The 24,842-nt window shown below is 40.6% G+C and overlaps 1 protein-coding gene across 4 annotated transcripts in view; it reads left to right on the forward strand.

The window, feature by feature from the left end:
- Positions 1–24,842, forward strand: part of ESRRG (estrogen related receptor gamma) — a gene marked incomplete at its 5' end in the record, with an annotated part of 376,019 nt that overhangs the window by 195,860 nt on the left and 155,317 nt on the right. Inside the window, one exon of one of the 4 annotated variants that reach the window (XM_082305840.1) lies at positions 15,433–15,488. The exons of the other annotated variants lie outside the window; for them this stretch is intronic. Coding sequence (XP_082161966.1) covers positions 15,433–15,488 — 56 coding nt within the window. Of the gene's footprint in view, positions 1–15,432; positions 15,489–24,842 lie in introns of those variants that run through there. 4 annotated transcript variants of the gene reach the window in all.

A 24,842-nucleotide genomic window follows, 5' to 3' on the forward strand; every position in this document is an offset into this window, starting at 1 on the left:
GATAAATGGAGTGAACGTAGGATTGATTTAGGAGGGTGCTTCCCGTGCTTGAGATAGTTGACTGAAGGATGAGGAATAAAATAAGAGTAAAGATAATTGGATGGGTCATTGTCTTGTGCTGTCCTTGTCTTTCAGGGTATGAGAGGCATCCCTTCATTATACCATTGTAATCTGCTGTTCCTCGTAACTTGCCACGTGTGTTGCCCGCTAAGTTGTGTTAGCCATTCCCAGTGTGTAGTTATCCTGCACTTTTTCTGCCTTTTCAGCCGTAACCTTGACCCGCTCCATGCTGCTACCCTTCTTCTGTAGGTGTGTGGGGGTTTTTTCCAGGTGGTGTAACAGAGACAAAAAATAGGTTACGGTATTTAAAGCAATTGTATATTCTAGTATCTTCTTTAAGTGAGGACTTCACGTAGTGGTCTCTGAATAACACAAAGGGATATAGTTGATCAGAGGGCTAGAATACATTTTATTGCCTTCTAGCAAAATAGCAAAATTCCAGCAAATGGTTTGTCTAAATGTCCAGATTTGAATTTCAAATTGCAATGTAATATTTACTGTGTTGGAGAAATATGAAACTTTACTTCCCTGAGAAATTTTGCAAGGTGATAAACTAATTTTTTATGTTAGGCCCTTAGATTTGGTTTTATATTTGTATTTACGGGAATAGTCCTTCTCACTTCCACAGAAATTATGTGAAAGAAAGCATGAAAGGTTGTTGGATGGGGCTCTGCCACTCACGGAACCATTTTGCAGTCTTGTTTTAAAGAATGCGTAGTATTGGTAAGGAAAAAAGTTTAAATTATGCATTAAATGATGCTTGTCTGGGCCAGAAACTGGAGACTTTGTCTCGTTTACTGTAAGAAAAATTCTACCTTTATTATTGTTGTCACACTGATGATGGGTAAAAATGGGAAGGTGGCCTGGACAGAAGTGTTAGAAATGAAGGATTGTAAGGGATGCCTGTCCTCGGTCTTTTGCCACGCAGAATAAGTAGTAGTGAATTGTGTTGATGTTGGATGTGTGCAATTCCAATGTAGTAGTTTGTCGAGCTTGAGCTTAAACAGGACTGTAGTGATTATCAAGCTTGACTGTATATCACAAGTGAAAAAAAAACTTTGTATGGAAACTTATGTACTTTGCTTTATGCAAAACAGTTCAAGCTACATCACATATTTAAAAAAGCACTAGTGCAACGAAAAACATTAAGTGATCCAGAATCTAGTACAACCCCTAGTTACCTCAGTGGTCAATTCTCCCCCTTGTTTCATCATATCTTTAAACTGCATTTGTCTAAAAACTGTCTGGCCTGAAAACCTTTGTCGTATGTGCATTTTGTGCATTTTCTTCAGGTCAGCTCTCTGTCTTTGCTAAGCTAGATTCTTATGATAGTGAGGTTATTCCTAGTACTCTGTAGTTTATGGTGAAGTGACATTTCATTGTACTTGAAATGCCAGAATTTTCAATATTTTCAAAGAAGAAAACAAAACAAAACACACCTCCAAGCCCCCTCTGTCTCCACTTCTGAAGCAATAGCTGCAATTGGACTTGAGCATTTAATGCTGCACTTGCTTTTAATTGCCTTATTGTGTTGAAATATTGTAGGTATGAGGAAGTTTCTCTCAGGTGCGACAGTGAATGAAACCAGTTTTCCAGGATATGAATGTGGCTTGTCGTTCATTGTGTGTTTGTGGAATTGAGTGTTGTCCTTAAAAACAATGGGTCCTGACTGGTAGGGGCAGGCAGGTCTCTTGTGCTCAGCCTCGGGCTGTGCCTCTTCCCTGCCAGAGACAGTGAAGGGGATGGGTGGAGTTTGCTCTCAGTCTTTGCAGAAAGACAGCGTGTTTCTGATTTAGTTTAGACTTCTGTCCTACTCAGTCCAAGATGTTGTTTTTTCTGAGCTGGATTACATTTAGTGAAACACAAGTCCATATTGACGTGGAAAGGAAGCACTTACTAAAGTCAAGCATTAGGTGTTCACAATTACAGAGGTCTGTGTGCATGCTACATCCAGCATCATGCAATGGCTTGTACGCTTGTTTTTAGCCAGCAAGCAAAATTGCTGTAGAGATGACATAAAAACTCAGGCAATGAGCAAATAAAAGGAAAAGTAATCTAGAAAGAGATCAGAGTGAGGCTGAAAAAGGCTAACTTTAAAGCAGCCTTGATTCTTTATGTGCCTTTGTATTGGCTTAAAGTAATTTGTTTTTAACTGATACGCATTCTTCTCAACATATAGCTTAGTGTTAAGGAGCAGACACTCAATGGCAAGCCACAAGAAGGCTGAAAAGGCAATATCATGAATAGTGAACTCTCTCTTGGTTTCCTTGACACCTGCGTAGTGCATACTGCCAACTATGATAAATGGAGCAGAAACATAGACACTTACTAAAAAGATGGAGCAGAAGCTAAAGGCTGGAGCGAGAGACATAGAAAGATGTATGCTTGATCTCACTTGGAAAGAGAAACAAATGGGTAGGGGAGCAAGTGAAGTTGAATGACATCTTGAAGACTGGAAAGGACTGAGGCTGAAGTGGCAGGAGGCCAGCAAGAAGAGCAGATGGGAGGTGGGACAAGTTTATTACCAAAGAGGCCATTGGATAATAACAGTGCACATATTGCTAGAGAAACAGATGAGGTGAGCTGATAATTTTTCTGAATTCTATCTGAACATGTCTCCTATTCAGATTCCTTATTTCTTGAAGTTGGTATACTTTTTGGGAAACTTCCCTGGCAGATGGAAGAAAACTGTGCCATGTGATGCTCTCGGAAAAGCAATCATCAGAAAGACAGCAGAGTGGGATGGGGGAACAGAGCTGCGTTCCATCATATTTTCTTAAATGGGAAATATTGCATTCATAATTCTAAACTGTTGCCCGTGGAGGAGCAAGGTAACATTGGAGAAGCATATTTTGATAAAGCTGTTGACAGACGAGTGAGTCTGACCTGATGCTGGAGGAAGAAAAAAGCTGACCTTGTAAATGCCCGAAAGAGCAGAAGAAATGATGTTTTGCCTGCAGGGCTCATTAATTAGTTGAATTTCTCATCTAATCCTTCTGGGTCAGCTGTGTTGCTTACTCTACTCCAGAAGCGGCAGGCTTGTAGAAACCATCATGATAGGTATCTTCAAGATGCAATACACAGGCATAAACTATGTGTGCAGTCAGCAAAGCGTAGTCTGCAGCTTCTGCCCTCACCTGAGGGGGCAGAGGTAAGGGGGTATTTTCATTTGGGGAACTACATAAGCCTATTAGATGACCTGACTTGAGATTCAAGCAGACCTTGGACCAATCGCTGGAAAATGTTTTCCTTTGTTACTTTTCTTCTGAACTATCCAGCTATGGTATCCCTCTTCCATCTGTACTAGTTGGTTTTTTTAATAAATCAACAGACGCAAGCAGTTCCAACAGTACAGTAGTATGTGATACCTAATAATATTTCTAACCCTACAGCCTAGAAGAAAGTTTTAAAATATTAGCGTTAGTAGCAATTACTGAATTTTTTTCTATGTTTTATTTTTATCACAGCAAGTTTAAGGACTAAATTTTGCTCTGCACTGCACCCACCATATGCACACACCTTGTATGAAGTTAGCTCAGCTGCCTGCACAGCTGAGGGTAAAAGTGATCTGTCACCTTGACAGCATTTGAGGGATCTGCAGCGCTTTAGGAGGTATGATACCAGGACAATTGGTAGTTTCATACCTCCTCAGCAATAAAGCCATTTTCAGTGCTAAGGATAATAAAAGCTGGCTGTTCTCTCACTCGCACTTGAAGAGGCAGAATGTACCCTAACCTCTTGATCCAACTCACGCAAAGGCAACAACAACAGACAGCAGCTTTTGAAACATCAGTACTAGTAAAATTAGAAACAACGGGCTGCTTTAAGGAGCTTCAGGTTTCCTTTGAATCCAAGTAAGCGTTCTGCATTCCTCACTGTCTCTGTGCTTAACTGCCTTGTTTTTTGGCAATAATAATATCATTTTATGTTAACGTGATGATATTCATGCCTGTAAATCTTCAAAACTGTGTGAGTGAGAAAAAGATAGAGAATCACTACTCATTGCAACCACCTCTGGGGAGAAATTCAGCATTTGTTCAACAGCAAAGAATAACCTTACCTGGAAGTTCGGGACAATTAAAGTATAAACTAGCAATGTAAAATTCAGTATGCTATGTAAAACGTATATTGTGCTTTAGGATATAGTAAGCAGGACAAAAAGACAGACACCCTCTCACCCCCCTTTCTGTGCTTGCTACCCTAGATTACTGCTGTATGTGCAAATAAACGTGTGGATAACCCCCTCCACAACGAAGTTTCTTTAACTCCAGATTGTGTGCACAGAGCCTATTTTGTTACCCTGAGCGTTTGAGAGGGAGAGGGCCAAGAAGACAGACACAATGTGTACATATATATATATATATATATATCTATCCCACAGAAAGCCAGACTAAAGCCAAAGTGTCTATAGAACCGTGTCACTGTAATTTTTTTCTTGCTGTTTAAAGCCCTAGCCTGTATTATAACTGGCTTAAGTCCTGTCATAACACAAGTTTGATCTGGAGGTTTCAGCTTGTGCAGGTTTTTTTTTTTTTTTTGTGTCATTTCTAATTTCTAAATGAGATGATATTAATTTTGAAGGAATTAGCCAGAAATTTCCTCATACTGCAATGAAATGGCATGAGTTAGCCAGACTAGCTGCTAAAGGTTTTCTAATGAAAACTAGGGTGGTATGAAATTTCCCTGATAAAAGGATCTCTAGATTTCATCTGCTGTATTAAATACCAGCCTAAAAGGGACAGCGGGAGTCACAAATGGTTGACTAGATATGATCTACTTTTACATTCCAGGGACACTCCTTTACTTCTCTGTTGCGGTCCAAACAAAGCCTGAAAATCTTGAGGGTTGGGACTATGTCTTCCTCGAGGCTGGCAAGCTCCTTAAAAGTCTGGATAGCTTTTTATTTTATTTTATTTTTTATTATTTTAACCGGTTCCTGTTCGGATCCCGTGTGAGGGTTTCAGGTTTTGGTGTGGACAGGTGTTTGTGCGACTGCGTTCCCCATAGGGCTGGGGAGGGGGGGGCACCGGGAGGTGTTGGATGCTGAATGTTAAGCTCGTTCCTTTGTATGGCTTAGAAATCTCTGTTGTCCAGAATTGTACAGATAAGGCAGACCCATTTGCTTCATTGTCAGGCAATGTAGCTGAATAGAAATGCAAATGTGACATAAGGGGACTGCGCTGGGGAGGCGTTTGCTGTTACCTACTATAACAGTGCTCCTGGCTGTTGGAAAATTCCTGCAGAATCCAAGGGGGGGGGGGGGTTATTTATTTATTTTTTTATAATTAGCTACAGGTTATAGGGAAGATTCTCCAAAAGAAAATGTATCTCTCTTGCAGATGCTTTTATTTTTATGCCGTGGAATGGCTCGGTTTTAACTCCCTTATCAAGAGCTGCATGCGCTGCCTAGACTAAATTGGGAGCATCTCCACACTGTTTGACAAATAGATTTTTTGTAAACTGATTTAGCCTTTTCATTGTTTGCATTTCATTATATAGCAGACTTCATGTCACAAAATCGGTATTCATTCAAAATAGAGAATTTAGAGATAGGACTGTAGCCAGATAAAAAAATATTGCACAGGTCAGGTCTATTAACCATAGAATAATAGCAAGTCAGTGATCCAAGGGGTAGTTCTTCTGCAGGGAAGGGCTAACATAACTGAGGTCAGGAGTGAGACCTCAGGACTTCAAATGTGGCTGTCGCCAGATTTACAAGTAAATCTACTGGGAAAACAGGGAAAATGAAGGGACCTTGCAGGATAAGGAAAGAGAAAGGCAGCCCAGCTCTTTCATCTTAAATCTCAGGCTTCTCAGTGGATGAAGAATTAAAGTCTGATTTGCTTAAGTGCTTCACTTTATTCAGAAACTCTGAGTTGCATCTTCCAAAGCATGATTCAAGGATCTAACTCAATCAGGTTTAGAGAATTTATTTAGAAAAATAACGTTAAAAGAGAACGGATTCTTGTTTTGCTGCCAAATTCATTATTGAATAAAGACCGTTAGCATTCTGAAAATATGTGTACCAAATGCAAACAGTGCTAAAGAATATAGATATGGCCTTTAATAAGACTGGAGCAGTTTATGTTAATGCCTCAGGAGCCGATAATCTGGAGTTGGAGTAAACAGGTCAGTAGGAAGACCGAGTTGCAACTTTTCCTTTTGATATTTTATTTCTAAAAGCCTTTCCAATTTTTTTAAAGCCTATTGTTTCCCTGACAGTATTGGAGAAATTCTTGCCTGTATCTTAACAGTCATATTGTAATGGTTGCATGCAGAAATTGCTTTAGATTTTCTTACTGTAACAGCTCCCTGCCATCCTCCTCATGCTGATAAACTTCAGGTGTTTTGAACCTAGTCCTGAACCAAAACACCTTCAGGTGTTTTGAACCTAGTCCTAGTTCAAGGCAGGTAACAGCCAGGGCATTCTCCTGGAACTCAGGAATCCATCAGGTAGTATTGTTTGAACTGGTGTTCAGATAAGTTGTAACTGTATTTTTCTGGGCTATCTGGTCAGTAAAGATACTGTATTGCAGTGTTGGTATTAGATCTGTTTTCTAGATGCACAAAAATGGATGTGCTCTCAGGAAGCAGGTAGTAGGAATCTGTTCTACAGTGCTTTATTGGGGGGGAGCGCTACTCATGTTAACGTGAATTCGTCTGAGAAAGACCTGTAAAATCTGGCTCTCAGGTGAGAAGAAGTAAGGCATGTAACACACTGTAACTTGGTGTGCTTTCAAATCAGCTCACCTGGCAGCTCCTTAAGCAGAGAAGCGGGGACTTTGGAGGTACAAAATTAATAAAGTTGCTTCTAATTAGAATGAAAGATGGAACTGTTCACTTCTGCATACATGTGTTGGTTCAGCTTTCTTTCTTACTACGTGTTTTTGTGTGTAAATATATGTACATGACCGAGAGCCTATAATATCACAGATTTATGTGTGTGTAGGTATAGGTGCACACACATACATCTACGGTAATTGAACCAAATGTTTTGTGATACAAGTGTCAGAAGTGCAGTAAGTCTAAAGGCTGTACTTTCTGGATCAATTCACACCTTGAGTGAGTGTTTTAGCAGGAAAATATTGACTGGATCTGCTTAAAAGTCATACTGCTATTCTATTGCTTTATTCAGCATACTTGAATCAAATAATTACTATTCTCGCTTTTCCTTTTTTATCTGTGAAAGACAGAAACTTCTGTCATAGGCAAGTTAAGCTAAATTTCTGGAAATGTAACACCTGAAATGGAGGCAGAACCGGTGGGAGAAAAAAACTAATATGAAAAATGTAGCTTTGCATGTTTCTTAAGATGGAAATTAGAATATAAATTCAACTTTGCAAGCACGTGAATTAAGCTGCAAGAGCATATGAATAGTGTTTACACCTTAACCATTACACACAGAGCTAAATCTATTGATTTGAGATTGAATAATTGAATAGGACTAACTGTCTGGTCAATAGGAGGGAAGCTGCTATGGGACAGAAACATAGGTGATAATAGAAGGCTTTAGCTGCAGAAAGATGTTGTTACTCTTATATTGTCTCATTTAATTGTATTTGCTAATACAGTCAGAAAAAAAGTTTTCAGTGTAATAACCACAACAAACAGACTTTTTTTTGTTAATGTGTGATTCTTATGTATTGTATTAAAGATGTTAATACGATCCCGTTAAATGTTAGTGTACGAGCCTACTAGAAATAGCAGGGTTGTTATGCTTGTATTGGTGTATACTGACAGATGTTTTTGACTGGTATTCTAGGCCTTCCACCCACCACTAAGTGGGAAATGAATATAGGAGCGGTGAACAGCATGTTAGTGCATGCTGATATGTTCTCTAAAGGCTTCCTTTAAGACCATCAGATCTTTGATGTTCAGGTGGATAGAGCTGTAGGACCTGGGAAAAGAGCAGTTGGTGGTGAATCCCACGTTTCCTTGGAATTGCTGGAACTGTACGGTTACCCATCTGAGAGCTGTATATCCATGAAAACCTTTATTTTAAGTCTCTTCATATTAACGATTGGGGAAAAGAGCAAGGTGTTCTTAACGCCTTCCTGTACTTGGTTTGTATACTTGTGTGTCCAAGAAATCATTTGGCTTGGAGTCTGAATATGCATATATACAAAGTTTAAAGTATTAAGGGCTTAGCTGGTCAGCTGATCTATGCATTTAAAATAAGCTATATATACAGAGAGAAAAATCAGATGTTACCATAGGGACAGATTCTAGTGGCCTTCAGTATGGAAGTCTCTACCTGCTTTAGGTCTGAGGTGTCTACAGATGAGTTACGGGTAGCTAATACCTTATGGGGAGGGAGGATTTGTTTACTCTTGAGCACGTGAACCCAACCTTTGTTACTGGTTTCTTCTGACTGTTTCAGAGCTTTTAATTTCCCACGGCGAAGGCTCTGATTCACCAGCGCAGTCAGGTTATCCTGAGCTGAGGCCATTTCATTAGTCTCATTTGTCTCCAGTATTAATTCTGCACCAAATTTTTGCTTCCCAGGTCAGTGAAATGTTAGAAGATAGAGAATCTCACCTTGATCTTGGAGAGGACTGTTATATACTCCTATATTACACTGAATTCTTCCCTAATAGTTACGGATAACAAAAGCAGGACACCCATGCGGAAGGTCCCTGCTTGACAAGCAGATCAGTTTTTTGGTTTTCAGTACTTAAAATAGATGCTTTCCTGCTTGTTGGTATTTATTGTAGCTAACTGTGAGTGTTTATAATTTAGTGTTCCTTGCACCTTTAAAAAGTGGAACCCCTTTAATCTATTGTTTTAAAAAGCATGCATTAGATGTCAGGCAACATAAAGACAGCATCTAGAGATAACCCTGATGTAAGTGATGGTTCCAGTCATCTAGTGTATGGATAAAAGATTTCTGAGGCTATGTTACTTGGCAGTTCAACACGATCTGGCTGTTTGTTAATCAGAGAGCACGAGAAGAACAAAGGAGGGAGAACAAAAATGTTCAAAAAAGTGTTGTATAGCTAGATGTACAGTGGGACAACTAACGCAGTGATGGGATTGGATAAAGCAGAGCCATGGAAACGATGAGCCATAGGAGGGTAAAATTTGTTTCACTTTGTTTCATGTGACTTGAGTTTGTTGGTAAAGGGGATAACATTTTGTATTCAGTCAGAGAGCATGTTCTGTAAATCTCTTCAGTTACCCGTTCCCTGGGTGTCGCAATAGATTAAGTCGCTGTGTGATGATATGACACCGCCATCACTCGTCTTCCTGGGATATTGCTGGAGGCAACAACAAACCTGTGTCTTTGGCACACGTGAAGGAATTTAGTGCTTGAGGGGTTAAATTACACAGGCTCCCCTGTGGATCAGCTTATGCTTGGACAGTAATAATAGCAATAACATTAATAATAAAAACGCCAGAGCGAAGGGAGTGGAGGGGGAGCAGAGGGAGAAAAAGGAAGACGAGTGATGGAAGATGGGCTGGGACAGTCAGGGCAGGGGGGGAAGGCAGGTGAGAGAGAAGGCGTTTTGTACTGCAGGTGTACTGGCTCCAAGTCAGGCGTCGCAGGAGCCTCTGCGACGTGCACATGCACAAATGCACCTTACAGCAGCTTTGAGGATGGTTGGTGGCTCTGTGCGTGCGTGCACGCTCGCTTCGAGCCATGATATCCTAGGGCAGTGTAACAAGCAATTCATGTCAGCTCACAGTAGAGATTATTGGTGTTTTCAGTGGGGAAATATCTACGCTCCATCTTCTTCTTTTTTTTTCTATTTTTAGCACTTTGGGCTTGCAGTCAGGTAGAAGGGCTGGTGGAGGAGTGGGAAGAGACCCATTGAGGGACACGTCTCATCCCTCAATTAGATGGAGCTAAACCCCTAATCTTGCTTAGGAATAGCTGCTGATGCTAAGTTTTTGGTCTCTCCCTTCTGGTTTGGTGGGATATTACATTTCACTGCAGTACAGGTGATCGAATAGGATGTCAACTGGAATGTTTTGGTTCTAACAGAAAGCACAAGCGCTTTTTAAGGAAGGTACTTTTACATAGGTGAGGCCGCCAAAAAAACCCAAAAGGTAATGTAAGTGCAGAATAACGTGGATTTTTTGCTTTAATTCCTGGGTAGAAAAGCCATCCCAGTAAGGGACGGCAATTTATTGCACTGGGGGAAAAACAAAAAAAAGAGAAATCTGAATTTGTTCTCTTTCAGATTTGTTGTTTATCATAAGAATCCTTCTAGTGAAAAGGGCTAATTTACTCTTTCTATAGGAATATTTTAAGTGTGATTACCATAATATCACAGCTGCTGAAAAGGTCTAAAATAGGACATTGACCTTGAACGTGTTCCTGCGTTTAGTATGTGGTGCTTAACATTCAAGAAACAATATAACTGCAACTCATTTATTAATGTATAATCTCAAAATGTTAACTCTTGCTCTGTAAATACATGCCACAAGGATTGTAGAAAGCTTGCAGTATCCCATGAACTACATGTGGTATTTTATCAGTGTAAATATGTATAAGATTTTCAAGATTTCTGCTGGGAATACTCCATAACTAAAGTAAGTTTTCCCTTTGGTACTGCACTAGTTTATGATTTAATTTTTACTGACATTCCACCAGTCATATTATTAGCTTCACAAAATGAAAGTGAAATAATCCTGTATTAATTAAACAGAGCAACTGAATTCCCTCAGTCATCTTATCCTTGGCTGTCTGAGACAGTAATGCACTTCAGCTTCTCTGAAGAAACTTACACTAAAAAAAGAGCTTGGGCTAACAGTGAGATATCCATATTGAAGTGTGTGCCTGCATTATCTTTAGGGAGTAGACCTTTTTTGGTGGGTGACAGGCAATGTGTGTGTGGCTTCTTTTCTTTTTCTCCTTTCTTTTTGTCAGAGGCTTTGGAAAAGGTGTTTCGTCAAGAGAATAATTTTCATTTATAGCAATGTGAACAGTTTCTATTCTGTACCAGTGAAGGCAGTCATTTAAATACCCATGCCCGTGCCCTTGAAAATAAAACGAGGAGAAAATACGGAGTATTTATTTGAGACCAGATGAACTGAATGTAGTTCAGTAACATGGTAAGGCAATTGCTGTTATTTCACGGAGACATTTTTTATATGCTGGAACCGAATGTACCAGCAAAAGCTAAAAGCCTTGCTCTGTGTATTTGTGAACGCACTGTGGAAAAGTTCTAAGGAGCATTCGGAGATGGTGTTATGTGAGCTTTTTTCCGTAAGATCAAAACAAGGAGTAATTAATGCTAAATGCAGACTGAAGTAGCAGATGGCTTTAAAGTAATAACCTGCTACAGTTTGTCCAACTATGTACAAACAGGTGAGCAGAATCTGGAACTTTTGTAGCCTTCGTTTTTTTAAGTCATTAGCAGTATATCCAGGGATGCACCAAGTGCCTTCCAGTGAGAAGCACAAAAGGCAAAAGACCAGCAGACAGTGAAAATATTGTACTAATGTGGATCTCACTGTAGCATAGCACAGCACATCCAAGTTGTGTTTCTTTGGTGACTGTGAATAAAGAGAAAATCACGTATTTGATGATACTTCGATATTTATTTCAAACTCTTAACAATATGATATTTTCCAGCTATACCTTGTATAAGGTGCCGTGGCAAATTTCCATCTGAAGTAACAGTACACTTGTTTTCAAATAAATTCTCAGCAGCTAATAGACTCTTTCATATTCTTGCTCCTTCCCAGATGACTTGAGCTTGTTGCTCCTTTTGGTAAATACACTTTTGACACAATGCACTGTGCGGCTTCTGTGATATGCCACTGGATCTTACTGCTTCAGTTGCCTTGAGGTAGTTATGTTTTAAGAATCTGGCTGTTTGGATGCCTTGAAATGTCTGTAGTATTTAAACGTGAAGTTGCTTAAAGATGTACTGTTTGGCACACAGGAAAGATTATATGCACAGAGAGACACGGAAATGTAGGTGCTGCTCAGTAATGCCCCTTGACTGGTACAGGCACTCATGATGATTTTTTCCTTCCCCTCTCTGATTCCATCACCACTGTTTTGTATAGACTCCTTGTGGTAAGATTTTGCACTGTACATGTTGATAAGTTAGTGCAGATGTGTGTTTGCATGCATGTTCTTATTCTATATCCCCGATAAAATTCAATAAGCTGATACCCAGTTTGCTTTTTTCTTTCCCCTAGTACTACTTTTATTTATTTCTACAGAAAAGCTTGAGAAAATGAAGCAACGCTTAGCCCCAGTTTATTTGCTGCTGTAATCTCTTTTTTTTTTTTTTTTTTTTTTTTTTCTTCCCCCTTCCCCAAACTGATTGGTAACTGTGAAATCCAAGTTCAAGAATGCAGTTGGAATTCCAGGCCCCAGTCTGGTGGAGGTGACACTTTCAGTCCCGGGGGAAGAAGCCAACTGCTTTGTTTATCAACATGCAAAGTACAGCACTGTATTTCTGGTTCTCCAAGAAGCAGCACTGGCAGGAGACACAGACGCTTGCTTGGATGAAAGATGGTTGATAGAAAGGTAGTGATGGTTCATAGGGCGAGAGGAAAAATGTATTATTTGGGGGGTGTAGAGGAGGGTAGAGGACGACAAGCCAACAAGGTAGCGGAAACTATGCGAACGTGAAAAGGAGGGCTTGCAGGAAGACAGACCGTGACAGAAGGAAAGAGACCATCATGTTTCAGCACCTGAATATAAATACAGAATCTTAGGAGATAATGAACAAAAGTAGAAATCAAGCTAACCTGTGCTTTGCTAAGTTTCAAAATGGATTAGCTGTCATATTTTAAGCAGGGTGTATTCAGGGAACTTAATACAGAAAAGTGACCTTATCAAATTACTCACGTATAGGGATTCTTTATGGGTGATTTTTTAAATAAGAAAACACATACACATGAAATGATTTGAAGGAATTTTAGCATAAAAATATTGAAAAATATCTATAAACGAACACTCAGAGACACACACAGTACAAACAATATATTTGTATTTTCATGCTTTGCCAATGTGCCCATGTAAATCAGTTTGTAGGAACTGTATTTTGGGTTTATGTAGTAATACAGATAACTATACATAAAGACATCATATTCAAGTTCTGATTTGATTGCAAAATCCACGCTTATCAAATTGTTACTTAAAGAGGGCGTTCTAATAATACATGATTAAATGCCTCTCATTTTAAAATTTGTTAAAAACTGATTTTTTTTTTTTGTCTCTGATGTTTCTACAGAGTGCTTGGATTTTACTCTACATTTCAGAGCTTTTTAATTCACTGCTCACAAGCGAATTTACATCTTAATTACAGAGTTCACATTTAACACTATAGACAGCATAATGCTACTGGTAATTAAGCTTTTACTACCTGCTTTTATACAGTAGTCAGAGCTGTAGTTTTGCTGTGTGAGTTCCAATTCCTAAACTTGCATGTATTTATACCAGGTTTGTAGGAAGCAGGCCCAGTCTTCACATAAGGTTAAATACGTAACACTGGAATCTCTCTGCTGTAAACATATACAAGCATGTCTATTGAACATATATATTTTGGAGTTGGGTTCTGTGGCTGTATTTCTTTGGTAAAATGCTGTGAAACAGATCTGGAGAGGGCATCTGCATTCCCATTTGTGAATGGTATTAATGCATTCTGAGGCTGTGCACTGACTTGTTTTGATCTAAAAGATTGCCATTTGCATCATGTTAGGGCTCCAGTCACAAAAGATTTTGTAAGAGTTGAGCTGAATTATAAAAAATTATGGTCTTTCCAGGTGTGGGGCTTTTTTTTTTATTTTTTTTTTTTATTTTTTTTATTCTTGCCAGAAATAGCCTGCATCTGTTTTCACTGGTAGGGGCAGAAACACTTTGTACCTGGAAAATAAGTATGGTGTCTTAGTTGTAATATTAAGTAAAACCAGTAGCTTTTGAGAGGAAAAAATGCACCCCCAGTTCATTACTGATCCTTTCAAAACGGGGTGTGTGCGTGTGTTTCAGTGCAAACAGCGTGTCTAAATTTGAGTATGGTTGTTTTCTTGGAACAAGTTTAATCAGGGACCTTTCATTTGACAGAAATGAGCAACTCTGAGCTGGCTCTAAGCCGTGGCTTGCTGGAATTGGGCTTGGTGATGTTTATGCAGGCATACATGCAGGGCTATGTGTTTATTTCCCTTTTAGTTTAGTAAAATTTACTTTACAAAACCCCAAATCCCAAAACACTGTGGAGGTCTACGCACACTCCCAGATTTACTAATGCAGACCTACTACAGTGCAGCCCTTATCTTGTTAAAATGAGGCAGGCTGAGTTAGTCCACTATAATCCCTCCACAGTTACAGAAGAAATTGATCGGTTCTGGAGCTTTTCTTTCTCTTTACTGTATCTAAAGATACACATCTAAACATCTAAATATTCGCACAGGGGCATACACCTTAAATATACCCGTGTTAAGATGTAGCTAACCTGTATACGAACACACGTACCTGTATATGCTCCCAGTTGCGCCCGTGCTGTTAGGGAAGGGATGTGACTGCTAGTTTTGTTAGGAATGTCCTTTTTTAGTAAGTACAAAATGAGGCTTTTAATTTTTAAATAGATAATTACATGTTTATATACACTTTAATATATTTATGTAATCTATCTATCTATATATATATAATACATGGCAAAATACCAGCCCACCCCCCCCCCCCGGCCCCCCCCCAGCAACTCGGATGACAATGAAAAGTTGAGTTACCCAGAAGCTTCGGCAGGCTGCACTTGGCGTTACTATTATTTATTTTTTCCCCGGCGCCGAGCAGTTCCAAAGGTTAGGGAAGCGGCGGTCGGGAGAGCACGCCGAGGGCCGAGCCCGGCCCCAACCGCCACCGCGAAACGCCACAACCGGCAACGCCGGCGCAAACTTCATCCTCTACCTTTGCGCGCAAAAATCCTTCGCGACCTGAACGGGGAGCCTGCCAAGGTACCTGCCGAGCCGCGCCTGAAGTTCGGGCCGTCTCCCCGCGGCCGGGAGGGGAGCCCCGGCGGGCCGGCTGCCGGCGGCGCGGACATGTCTGCGGGCTCTGCCCCAGCCGCCGCCGCCGCCGCCTCAGGCCGCTCCCCCGGCCCCACCCCTCTACCTGCCGCGCGGCCCGCGCGCCGGGCCGCCCCGGCGCCCCTGGCGCCTGATTGGCCGCCGCCCCACCAATCCGCCGTCCCCCCGGGCCGGGGGGACTGCATATGTAAAGCCCTACTTCATATTCATGAGCTCCGAGCGGGGCTTTAAGTCCTTGATTAGGCGCGCGGGCGAGCTTTTGGTCCCAACTGGCCGCGCCTGCCGCCGCCTCAGCCGGAGAGCGCGCGTGCCAAGTGCGCGGCCCTCGGCCACGGAAACTTTGATTTACCGCGGGGGCGCACGAAGAATGGTCGCCGGGCGCACATGGATTCGGTAGAACTTTGCCTGCCGGAGCCGCTCTCCCTGCACTACGAGGAAGAGTAGGTACCGCTCCCCGCCCCCACCCCACCGCCGCCGCCTGCCCCAAAACATGACAGGCGCCTAGACGCCGCTGCAGGTAACGCTGTGCCGGGGCCGCGGGCGTCAGCCGTCGCGGGCGCGTCGGGCCCGGCCCGGCCCGGGGCACGGCGCGGCGGCTGCGCGCCGGGGGCGGGGAGGATGGGGGGGAGGCGCGGGCGGGAGGCAGGCGGCCGGCAGCGGGGCGCTCCGCGCCGGGGAGGAGCGGCGCAGCCCGCGTACGAGCGGCCGGCCCCGCCGCCTGCCCCGGCGCTCGCAGTCTGACAGGTGCGCCGGCTGCCCTGCCAGCTCCGGCGGGGAGGCGGCGGCGGCGGGCGGGAGGGAGCCCGCGCGCCGCTGGGGCGACGGTTGGGAGCGGCCGGCCGCTGCGCTGCCCTGAGGTAACGGCCGCCCGGCCGGGGGGCGCCGCTCCGGGCGGGCAGCCGGAGGGACCGGCGGGCTCTTCTGTACTTTTGCAGGGGTCCGTGCCGCCTGGCGTGGCCCTCTGCTGTCGCTCTTCCCTACAAAAGGCAGCAAAATACTTTTTAACGAGCCGCAGTTCTTGGCTGGCACTTATTAGCTACCTGGCGGAGCGTCTCCGGCGAAAAGCGTGGCGCCCAAACAAAACCAGGCGGTCTGGGGCCGGCGAGTGGCTCCTGAACTTGATTTCAGCCCACAGCCGGGATTAAATATTAGTATATCACGGGAGCTGTCACCGATTCATTTTTCTTTATGTCGAGCCACTTGTATAGCCGTGCCTTCGTATTAACGCTGAGGGTGACAGTAACACCGAAGAAAAAACCCAAGCTAATAGCCAGCATCGCCCTAGACGCAGTCTGTGGAAAGGCTGTATTGAGAGGTGACAGTGTATTATAGGTAGATGCCCACTAGCTGTCCTTACTGTCTGCATATTGCATTGCTATTTGTAATTAAGCCAGAGATGAAAAGTGAATTGCGATGATCGCGTATTGGGGAAATAATAGGGGAAGTAACAAATAGCCTGGCTCACAGGAATACAGTTTGGGAAGGGGAGGCAGGGAAGCCCACTGTAATGTTCCGGGATAGATAAAAGAAAATAAACAGAGGTAGGTTGCCCTCTCAGATGTGGTTTATAGGTCAGTGCACTGTGAGCTGCTGTATAGTGTAAGATAGCTTCATAAATGTAAGAATGCAGTTTCCACAGCTTTTACTAACACTGACACGTTTTTTTCTAAAATACATGAAAAGATGATAAGTTTTGGGTTTGTTATTTTTTTATTTTATTTTATTTTATTTTATTTTGTGGATGTTCCCCCCCCCCCAAAGGAGCTTTTTTGAATTTACCTTCTTACAGCTAATTTGAATGATTAGTTTAGATAAGCCGCTTAGAGTAGATGCATTTAAATGAAATCGGGGCACATGTCTTTTTGGCTCTGGTGCAAGATTCAAACTAATTTTTTTCTTCCTCTTTGGCTCAATTAAAAGTCGTCTTAAAACACTCCTAATTTAGTGTCCGAGCGTTAGGTTTGAGGCATGTGTGGTTGAGTGGACACAGAAATAACTAACGGTCAGAAACGTATCTGCTTCTCTGTCTCAGTTAATAAGCCCCAGAGTTTTACACGTTATTAATATTCATGGTAATTGTGTTTTGACTATATATTGTCACATGCGTATGCACGTACAAAATAAATATAGTAGTTTCTGCACTTCTTATGTTATGGATGAGGGCAGAGAGGATTCGAGCTAAAAATTGTCCGAACGTTTTGGGAGTGCACAGACATCTGCCTGACCATCACTAGGTATGCTTTGATTTTAAGGCAGAGCATGTTAAAGAATGCAATAACTTAAAGCCAGCTGCAACCCTGGCTCTTTGCTTTTTCAGCAATAACAATAACAGTAATAATTACTAATAGTTAATAAGCTAACAGATGCAATAAATATATCTGCTCATTTTGACATATGTGTCAGTTTAATCATTCTAAATGAATCAGTGCGTTCATAACGTGAAATCTCCTTCAACCTCTGATTAAAATGTAACGTTGACTAAAGGATTATAGAGCGGACTTAATTTTACTGACTGTTTTAACAGTTGTCACAGCTGTTGGAAGAAGGAAAGGCAATTGAAACGCTCCAAAAAAGGGGGGGAGGGAACGGGACTAGTTTAGTAAATTTAAACATGATCTCTGAATGCCAAACATAGAAAACTGAGAAGATTTGTAACTCCAAAAAGCTTCTGTGCACTATGTACATTTGCCCTTTGTGGCTCACTGTGTTTCATTAATTTGAACCCTCAGCAGTTTTCCTACTTTCTCCGTTTAAAAATGTGCAACAGCATCTAAACGTGAAACAAATTCAGCTGTTACATTTTGCATAGATTTTCATCTTACAGTGCAACAGATAAAATACACACATAACAAGAAATAAAGATTGTGTAGAATGGCTGTAATGTTTAAAAAGTGGACATAGGCGTCACATCATGTGAGTACTACAGTGCAATGACGGTCGGTATACACAGTTTTTATTTTTCTAACCGTTCTCATGTTGCAGTGTGGGAATGGTCTGTGGAGTTACCGTGGGAGTCTGTCTGGGCTATGTTTGTGTACGGATGAATGTAAGTGTGTGTGTGTATACTCACATGTATCAGCAAGTAAATATATATATTTGTGTGTGTGTGTATGTAAGGTGATTGTATGTTAAACGTAAAGAGTTTGTGTCAGTTTCGCTCTTCTTCAAAGTATTTTGGCATAGCTTCTAATTCCCAAAGAATTTATTTTAAAGGTGTCTTTTATTTGTAAAGGGAGGGAAGGGGTGGACTGAAGAACGCTTCTTTGTGAAGTGGGAAGCAGCACTTCATTCCACTCCACAGTTTCTCCAGGCTGTGGAGATCTTTAACCTCGTGCATTTGTCTTATTAGATGGCTATTTAAAGCTGTTATTAAGAAATAAAGCCCGGAGTTAATATTAAAGTCAAAAGTCTCCAGGCCTGCGTACACGTACCCAGTGTGTAATGTGGCACGCAGCTCTGTGTTGTGAAGCCAGCCCCCAAGTGTGGGTGAGTGAACAGTCCCTGCCTGTGTTCTCCCCTTGGGGAGCAGGCAGGCCTTGGTCCATTCTTCCTTCTCTGTTTCCGGTCGTAGGTCTTTGCTTTTTTTTGGTTTTGATAGACTGCTGGCAAGTTTTTAAATCCTGGAGAAAGTATAAAGGGTTTGTGCTGAAATGCCCGTCTGACAGCTTTTCATTTACTGGGGCTTGCCCCTCTTTTAGTGATGGTTGCTCATTTCAATGTGTTTATGGTTGTGCTCTTTTATTTACTGAGCCTGGTGCGTTGCAGCGGTAATTAACCCGTGTTATTAGCAAAGCCCTTGTGGATATCCATTAATTCTTTTGAATGGCTGATCATTTTTTCTGTACTTTTTTCCCCCTCTTTTTTTTTCCGGAGGCTTGCTGTCCTTTTTCTAACAATCCTTAAGCTTTAACATTTCCTACAAATTTCTTTTTAAACCGAGGCAGGTAGAAGGGCACCATCCCCATAGTTCAATAATAAAGAATAACTATTGTCTTAACAAACTGTTTTCAAAGATGCTAATGGGAAGCAAAACAACTGGGAGAATCTGTAGGGAACAATTTATTTAATTATTATTTTTCAAAACACATGCTTAATGATAAGAAAAGAGATAAGAATTTCCTTAGTCTTTTTTTTTTTATGTGTGTGTAGCTGCATTAGCTGTTGTGAATATTTTAGCGTTCATATTTTAATCAGATTTCAACTTAGTTAATAGCACTTTGGGCATTTAAAAAATATTGAGCCAGCAGAAAAATACTTGTGCTTGCACTGCTGAGAAAAGATAAGGGCCGCCTCATTAGCCAACCCTACTTTTGCAATTAATTTCAAATACATGGTGCTATTCATCAAATACAGAAGGTAACTTGTCCATGATAATATTTAACAATACTTGAAGCCTACTTTGCTTAGAGTAGCTAAAAAGTATGATATGTCTATTCTCACAGATATGTCAGTCCATATGCTATGCTGCTATTTCTGTATGTTACCGAGTGAAATTATGATAAAAAAATTATGGTATAAAATATGAATTATTTATAAGGTACATGATTATTCATTTTACGGAATGTTTTTAAAGGACTGACCCTTGACCTGCAGGGTTGATGCTTGCACTCCTGTGGAAGTGTAAGTAGGAATGAAAAAAACAGTTATTTGAACCTCTCAAGGAAGTATCTCAAATAATTATCTTTTTGCTTATGTGATAAGTGAAATGCATAGGATAAGTAGGAAAAAAAAATGGGAGGAAGTCTTGCTCCTATTGAAGCTTAAAGTAGCCTCTATCTATAAGATAAGCTTTGCTATGAATTCTTCTTCATAGCAAATTCGTGGAGGGAAGAAACAATAAAATGTTGATCCGTTACAAGTGCATATGAGCCTCACGCTACCAAGCTCTCTAGAGGAAATCTGTGATTATGCCGGGCCAGTTTGTTCAGTTTTTATCTCTTTTACATCCACTGGCCTTGTATTAAATTGTCATTGTCCTAAAGCACATGAGAGAGAAATGAATTGCATTTCTCGACATGCTCTGACAGTGAAATATTTAGCCTCTCTGTCTCCAATCATACTCATATGTATGTTTGATAGTGCAGGGATGACACCAACAGTCGCTGCAGCTTGACATTCCACTTATTACATGTTCTTTTACATTTTGTGTATCTTCTTTTACTTTTAGGCTTGCGTTAGGTAATCATACGTGCATATAGTCATATCTGTAGAAGCATGTGTATGTGTGGTTTTATGTTTTATATATTAGCATTTTACGTGGAAATCCTCTATGCACAGCAAATTTTGAGTTCAAATACGCGTATATCTATCCATGTGTGTATGTCCAGGTATATGGTGTATTCCTTATGCAATTTGTGCAGTGTACATCTGTTGTTGTGTGTACGCACAGAGACATGTATACAGTAAGTATATGCAGAGCTATATAACTTCCATCTATGCAGTTGCTTGTCAAAAACCTGCTGCTTTTATGTTTATTTTTTCTTATCCATGAGAAGAGAGCTGCCCAGTAATGTAGATAAAATATTTGCACCTGATTTTATATCAGATTCTCCATGTAATCTAGCATTTTCTGTATTTGTACTCACAGTTTTGCTTTTAAAAGATGCTGTATTTTTTAATAAAAATTTCCTCTTCCAAGTAATTTACATGGCTAATATTTATTCATATTCATTCCTGTAAGTTTTGGCTGTCAATGAGAGAACTGTTTTTTCAGCTACGCGTGTCCTTGGACACACAGTTTTGTTCACACCTAAATAATATAATTATTTTTAGGGAGGGGGAACTTCATACATATGGTCGCTAATATAAATCATCATGTCCTCAGACAAAAATATGAAATACACATTCCATTTTTAATGGTCCTTAGTCCTCACCAAAAATCCTATAGGTTTTTTGTTATGGTTTGCTTGTCCAGAAGTAAAAATACGGTGAAACATTAAAGGAAATATTAAACTGAATTATGTACTGCTATTTCAGATAGTATTATTTAATTGTTATTTTTTAAGGATTCTGTTTTGCCTTTTCGGTAGCGCTTTGGAGAGTAACTTCGATAGATACGGTAGAATATTGCCTTTTGACATGTATGTCTTGTGAAACAATTTATGTATTTGCTATGTTACAGAAGCTTTAAATCTCTTGGGTTTGTTTACATAATGCTTGTAATGTTTTTCAATTAATTTGTATTTCCTCCAAACAAAGAAGGGCTTTTCTCTTTGCTATTCCTTAATATAGCAGGTTTGCATTAAAGGCAATCTTGTCTAATTTCTAATTATCTTCCCCTTTTAAGGAGCATAGCTTTTTAATCAGAGTATTATTTCCTATTTCTTCTAAAATTGAAATAATTTTTTTTTTTTTTTTTTTTTTTTGCTTTAGCTTCTTAGACTTGCTGGGAAAAATCTCTATTAACATCCTAATGAAAGTTAGAGCAACGTAGGTACTTTTACAGAGTGTAAGACAAGCATATGCTGTTTTTCTTTACTGCTGAATGTCTAATTCTTACTGTGGGTCACCATTCTGAATTTGTATGAAATCTAGATGGAATTTTCTGATTTAGATCAAAATAGTTTACAAGGCAAAACAAAAAATACTATTAGAAATATAAATCTCATATTTTTCATGACACTAACACAGAACATTAAGCATGAAATTGGAGAAGGGTCTCCATATACTGCAGAAAGTTAGTGTATCGGGGTGTGTGAAATAGAGGTTCCTTTTCCTTGGTCTAATCAAGCCATTTATAATATCCTTACATAGAATTGTGCACATTTATTTATATGATAACCTACTGAAATATGATGAGTTACCTCTATGCACATGAGAATAGTCTAAATATATCCTTTTATCATATATTGAAAATTATATTCCCTTTCCCTGAGTGAAACCTCTTTGCAGATTTGAGCTGCAGTCTTAATGTGGGAGGGCAGATTCTCCTAAAGGGTTGTGTTCTGAAACCAGACTTTATATATTAAAGTGATTCGAGTTTTTTTAGGTTATTACTGTGTAGGTTAGTGTGGATGTGTCTTACTCCTCTGTACCTTTTCATGTTGCTCTAAGTGAAAAAAACCTGCACATCTCCTTTTCATCATTTTGATTGGAACTACATACCATATGTAATGTGTTTTGGCAGCACTTATCTAGCCAAAGAAAACAAATTAATATTAGCCATGCTGAGGGGTGTCAGAAGTATCACAGATGTGTCGATTTAGCTTTGCTCCATCACACACTCTTTCCTTAAACAACTGGTCAAGCTGTCGCGAAATGTAGCGTTGGCTACAGGGAGATTCTAATAGGTGTGATCAGGGATTGATGGCTTTGGCAAGTTAGAATGAGAAGATGATGTGGAGTTGCTGTTGCTTGTTTTGAATGGCCTCAGAAAAAACCCAAACAAGCAAAAAAAAGAAAAAAGGAGGAAAAAAAAAAAAAGGTTGTAAAAATATAATTTAAATATTATAGCCAGCCCCCCATCCTGCTCAGCCAGCTATACGTTAAACAATTTTAAGTCCTGCAGATGTAGAGATACTGGCAAATCTAATGAAAAAGTCTATCTAAAATGTAGTGCTAACCTGTTCCTGAGCATTTCTGAAATTCCTTCCCATATAAAGGTGCCAGGAAGGGTGGGGAGAGGAGGAGGTGGCTTGTTTTATTCGGTCCATCCTTATGCGTGATACTGCTCTTCTTTTCCCTTTTCCCCCTATTTCTGGGTTTGTTTCTAGAGCTGTTTTTGGAGAAAAACCTTTTTTTAATCTCATATGAATGTTTTTAAGGAAATACAAGATGGGAAAATCTGATAAAGAGTAATAGTTGGTGAAATCATACTCCTTTATCTACTCTTAGCTGTGTTCTTTGTATAGCCAGTTACTGGCAGTTTGTATAATTCTCCATATATTGAAAATGCAACAGAGAGAAAGGATCAAGTAATTTTCTAGGTATTCTTTATTTACGTTTTTTTTTTTTTTTTCTTTTCTGTCTTCAAATTGGCTGCAGGATTTGGTTCCTGTCTTTTCAGAGGTTGAATGCTGGTGTCCTTTTATGTTTAAGTTGGAATTTTTCTTGCTTAGATGGACTGTGATATGCTTGGTTGACAAGTATTAATACTAAAATAGTTTTCACAGGAATTAATTTCAGAAAGTCTGTGAGGTTTTCTTTAGGACAATTATTTTACTCTTTTTTTTTAAAGGAGAAAAAAGATCTAGTAAAAATAAAAGCTAAAACTTGTGTTGTCTTAAAAACAAAGACATTTAGAATGTGTTTCCAAAAGTAAAAGCACATGGATTGGTAGCAAAATAATCTTCGGAGAATGGTAAAATTCTTACAGCAAAAAGTGGATTTTTTTTCACCGTGGTAGTTTAATGTTCCGTGAATGCAAGATTTCCTCTACTAAATTATATTCCCTTTTCCAGCAGTGAAAGAATTCCCTGGCAGTGTTCTCATAGCAGCCGTTAACGTAGTGGGACCGATTAGATGTTTTGAAGTGGCATGAAAGGCCGTGTCTTTAACCAGCTGCTCCGGTGAGCGTTAAAGGGGTGAGAATCGGGTTCCCGATAACTGAGCAAAGCTCACGGGCACCCCATCGTTCCTCTGGCAGGAGGCGATTGGGCCCAGTTGGTGCTGGGTGATATTTAAAGAGCTGAGCAGCCACTGTCGGTGGCTGACATTAGTATGAATGACACCTGTCCCATCAATCACCGGGCCGTGGTGTCACAGATGGAGAAACAACAATCGGCTGAATTACCCGGCACTGCACACTTGGCTTAATTCAGCTCATTGTTCTCCTACAAATCTAGAGGATGGCTCGTTCTGCGCCGGGAGTCCAGACAGAAGCACAAGATGGGCTCAGGTGGTGGCACGTGCCTGCCCTTTGCTGCTCCATCAGAGGTATTCAGCAAAAGGCTGTCAGTGGGTGGGGGTGGTGGGAAGGAGCGCTCCACGCAGGGACTGAAGCTTCAGCTTCTAAAGAAGGCTGTAATTAATCAAGAGCTGAAACTCAGGATTTCTCCCGGCGTTCCAGAACTTTTCATTTAGCTAGCCGAAGCGCCCAGCGCCCAGCCAGGTTAACGTTTAACTCTTCAAATACTACGTTGTAGCTGTCATTCTGAGAAGAATGAAGGGAGATTCTGCACGGATTTCTTATGGCTGTGCAGTAAGCGAAATCTTCAAAGCCGTGACCCTTCTGAAGTAGTAGATCTTTTATTATTCCTCAGTAGTTAGCACTTAAAATTCAGTTTCCGAGACACTGAAGGAAAAGGAGAGTTGCTGAGAGGCTTATTTGGGGGGGAGTGTTGTTTTTTGTTTTTGTGGTGGGTCTTTTAATGCCAGACGAAGGTTGGATCATGAGAAATCACGGTCTTGTTCCGGACAAAAACAGTAAGGGCATTTAAATGCCTTCAGACACTGTAACCATTTTCCTTTCTTCTTTCTTTTTCACATGCCTTGTAAATCAGAGACTGTTCCTAGAGGACAGAAGAATAAAATAAACAAAAAAGCAAATAGAAATTATTTCTTTGCTCTTAAGTCCTGTGTCTGAGTCCAGATATGTTTTGAATGCATTTGAATCGTACTGCTTCCATATTCTTTTCCAAGTAGCACCAGGTAAATACCTGCGAAATATTGAGATGGAATGTTCATTCTCATTTTACAAAATTTGTCTCTCCCCCCCCCCCCCTTCCCCCCCCCCCCCTTTTTGTGTTACATGCTATAGAATGGCTCTTTTTTTGTTGCAAGCTACTTCACTGCTGGTGTTTTTGTTACAACTACCGTCAAGCAGAAAACCTGTAGCATGCCAGAAACAAGACTAC

This window comes from Platalea leucorodia, assembly GCF_965183815.1.
Source record: "Platalea leucorodia genome assembly, chromosome: 3".
In the NCBI taxonomy this organism is placed as follows: domain Eukaryota; kingdom Metazoa; phylum Chordata; class Aves; order Pelecaniformes; family Threskiornithidae; genus Platalea; species Platalea leucorodia.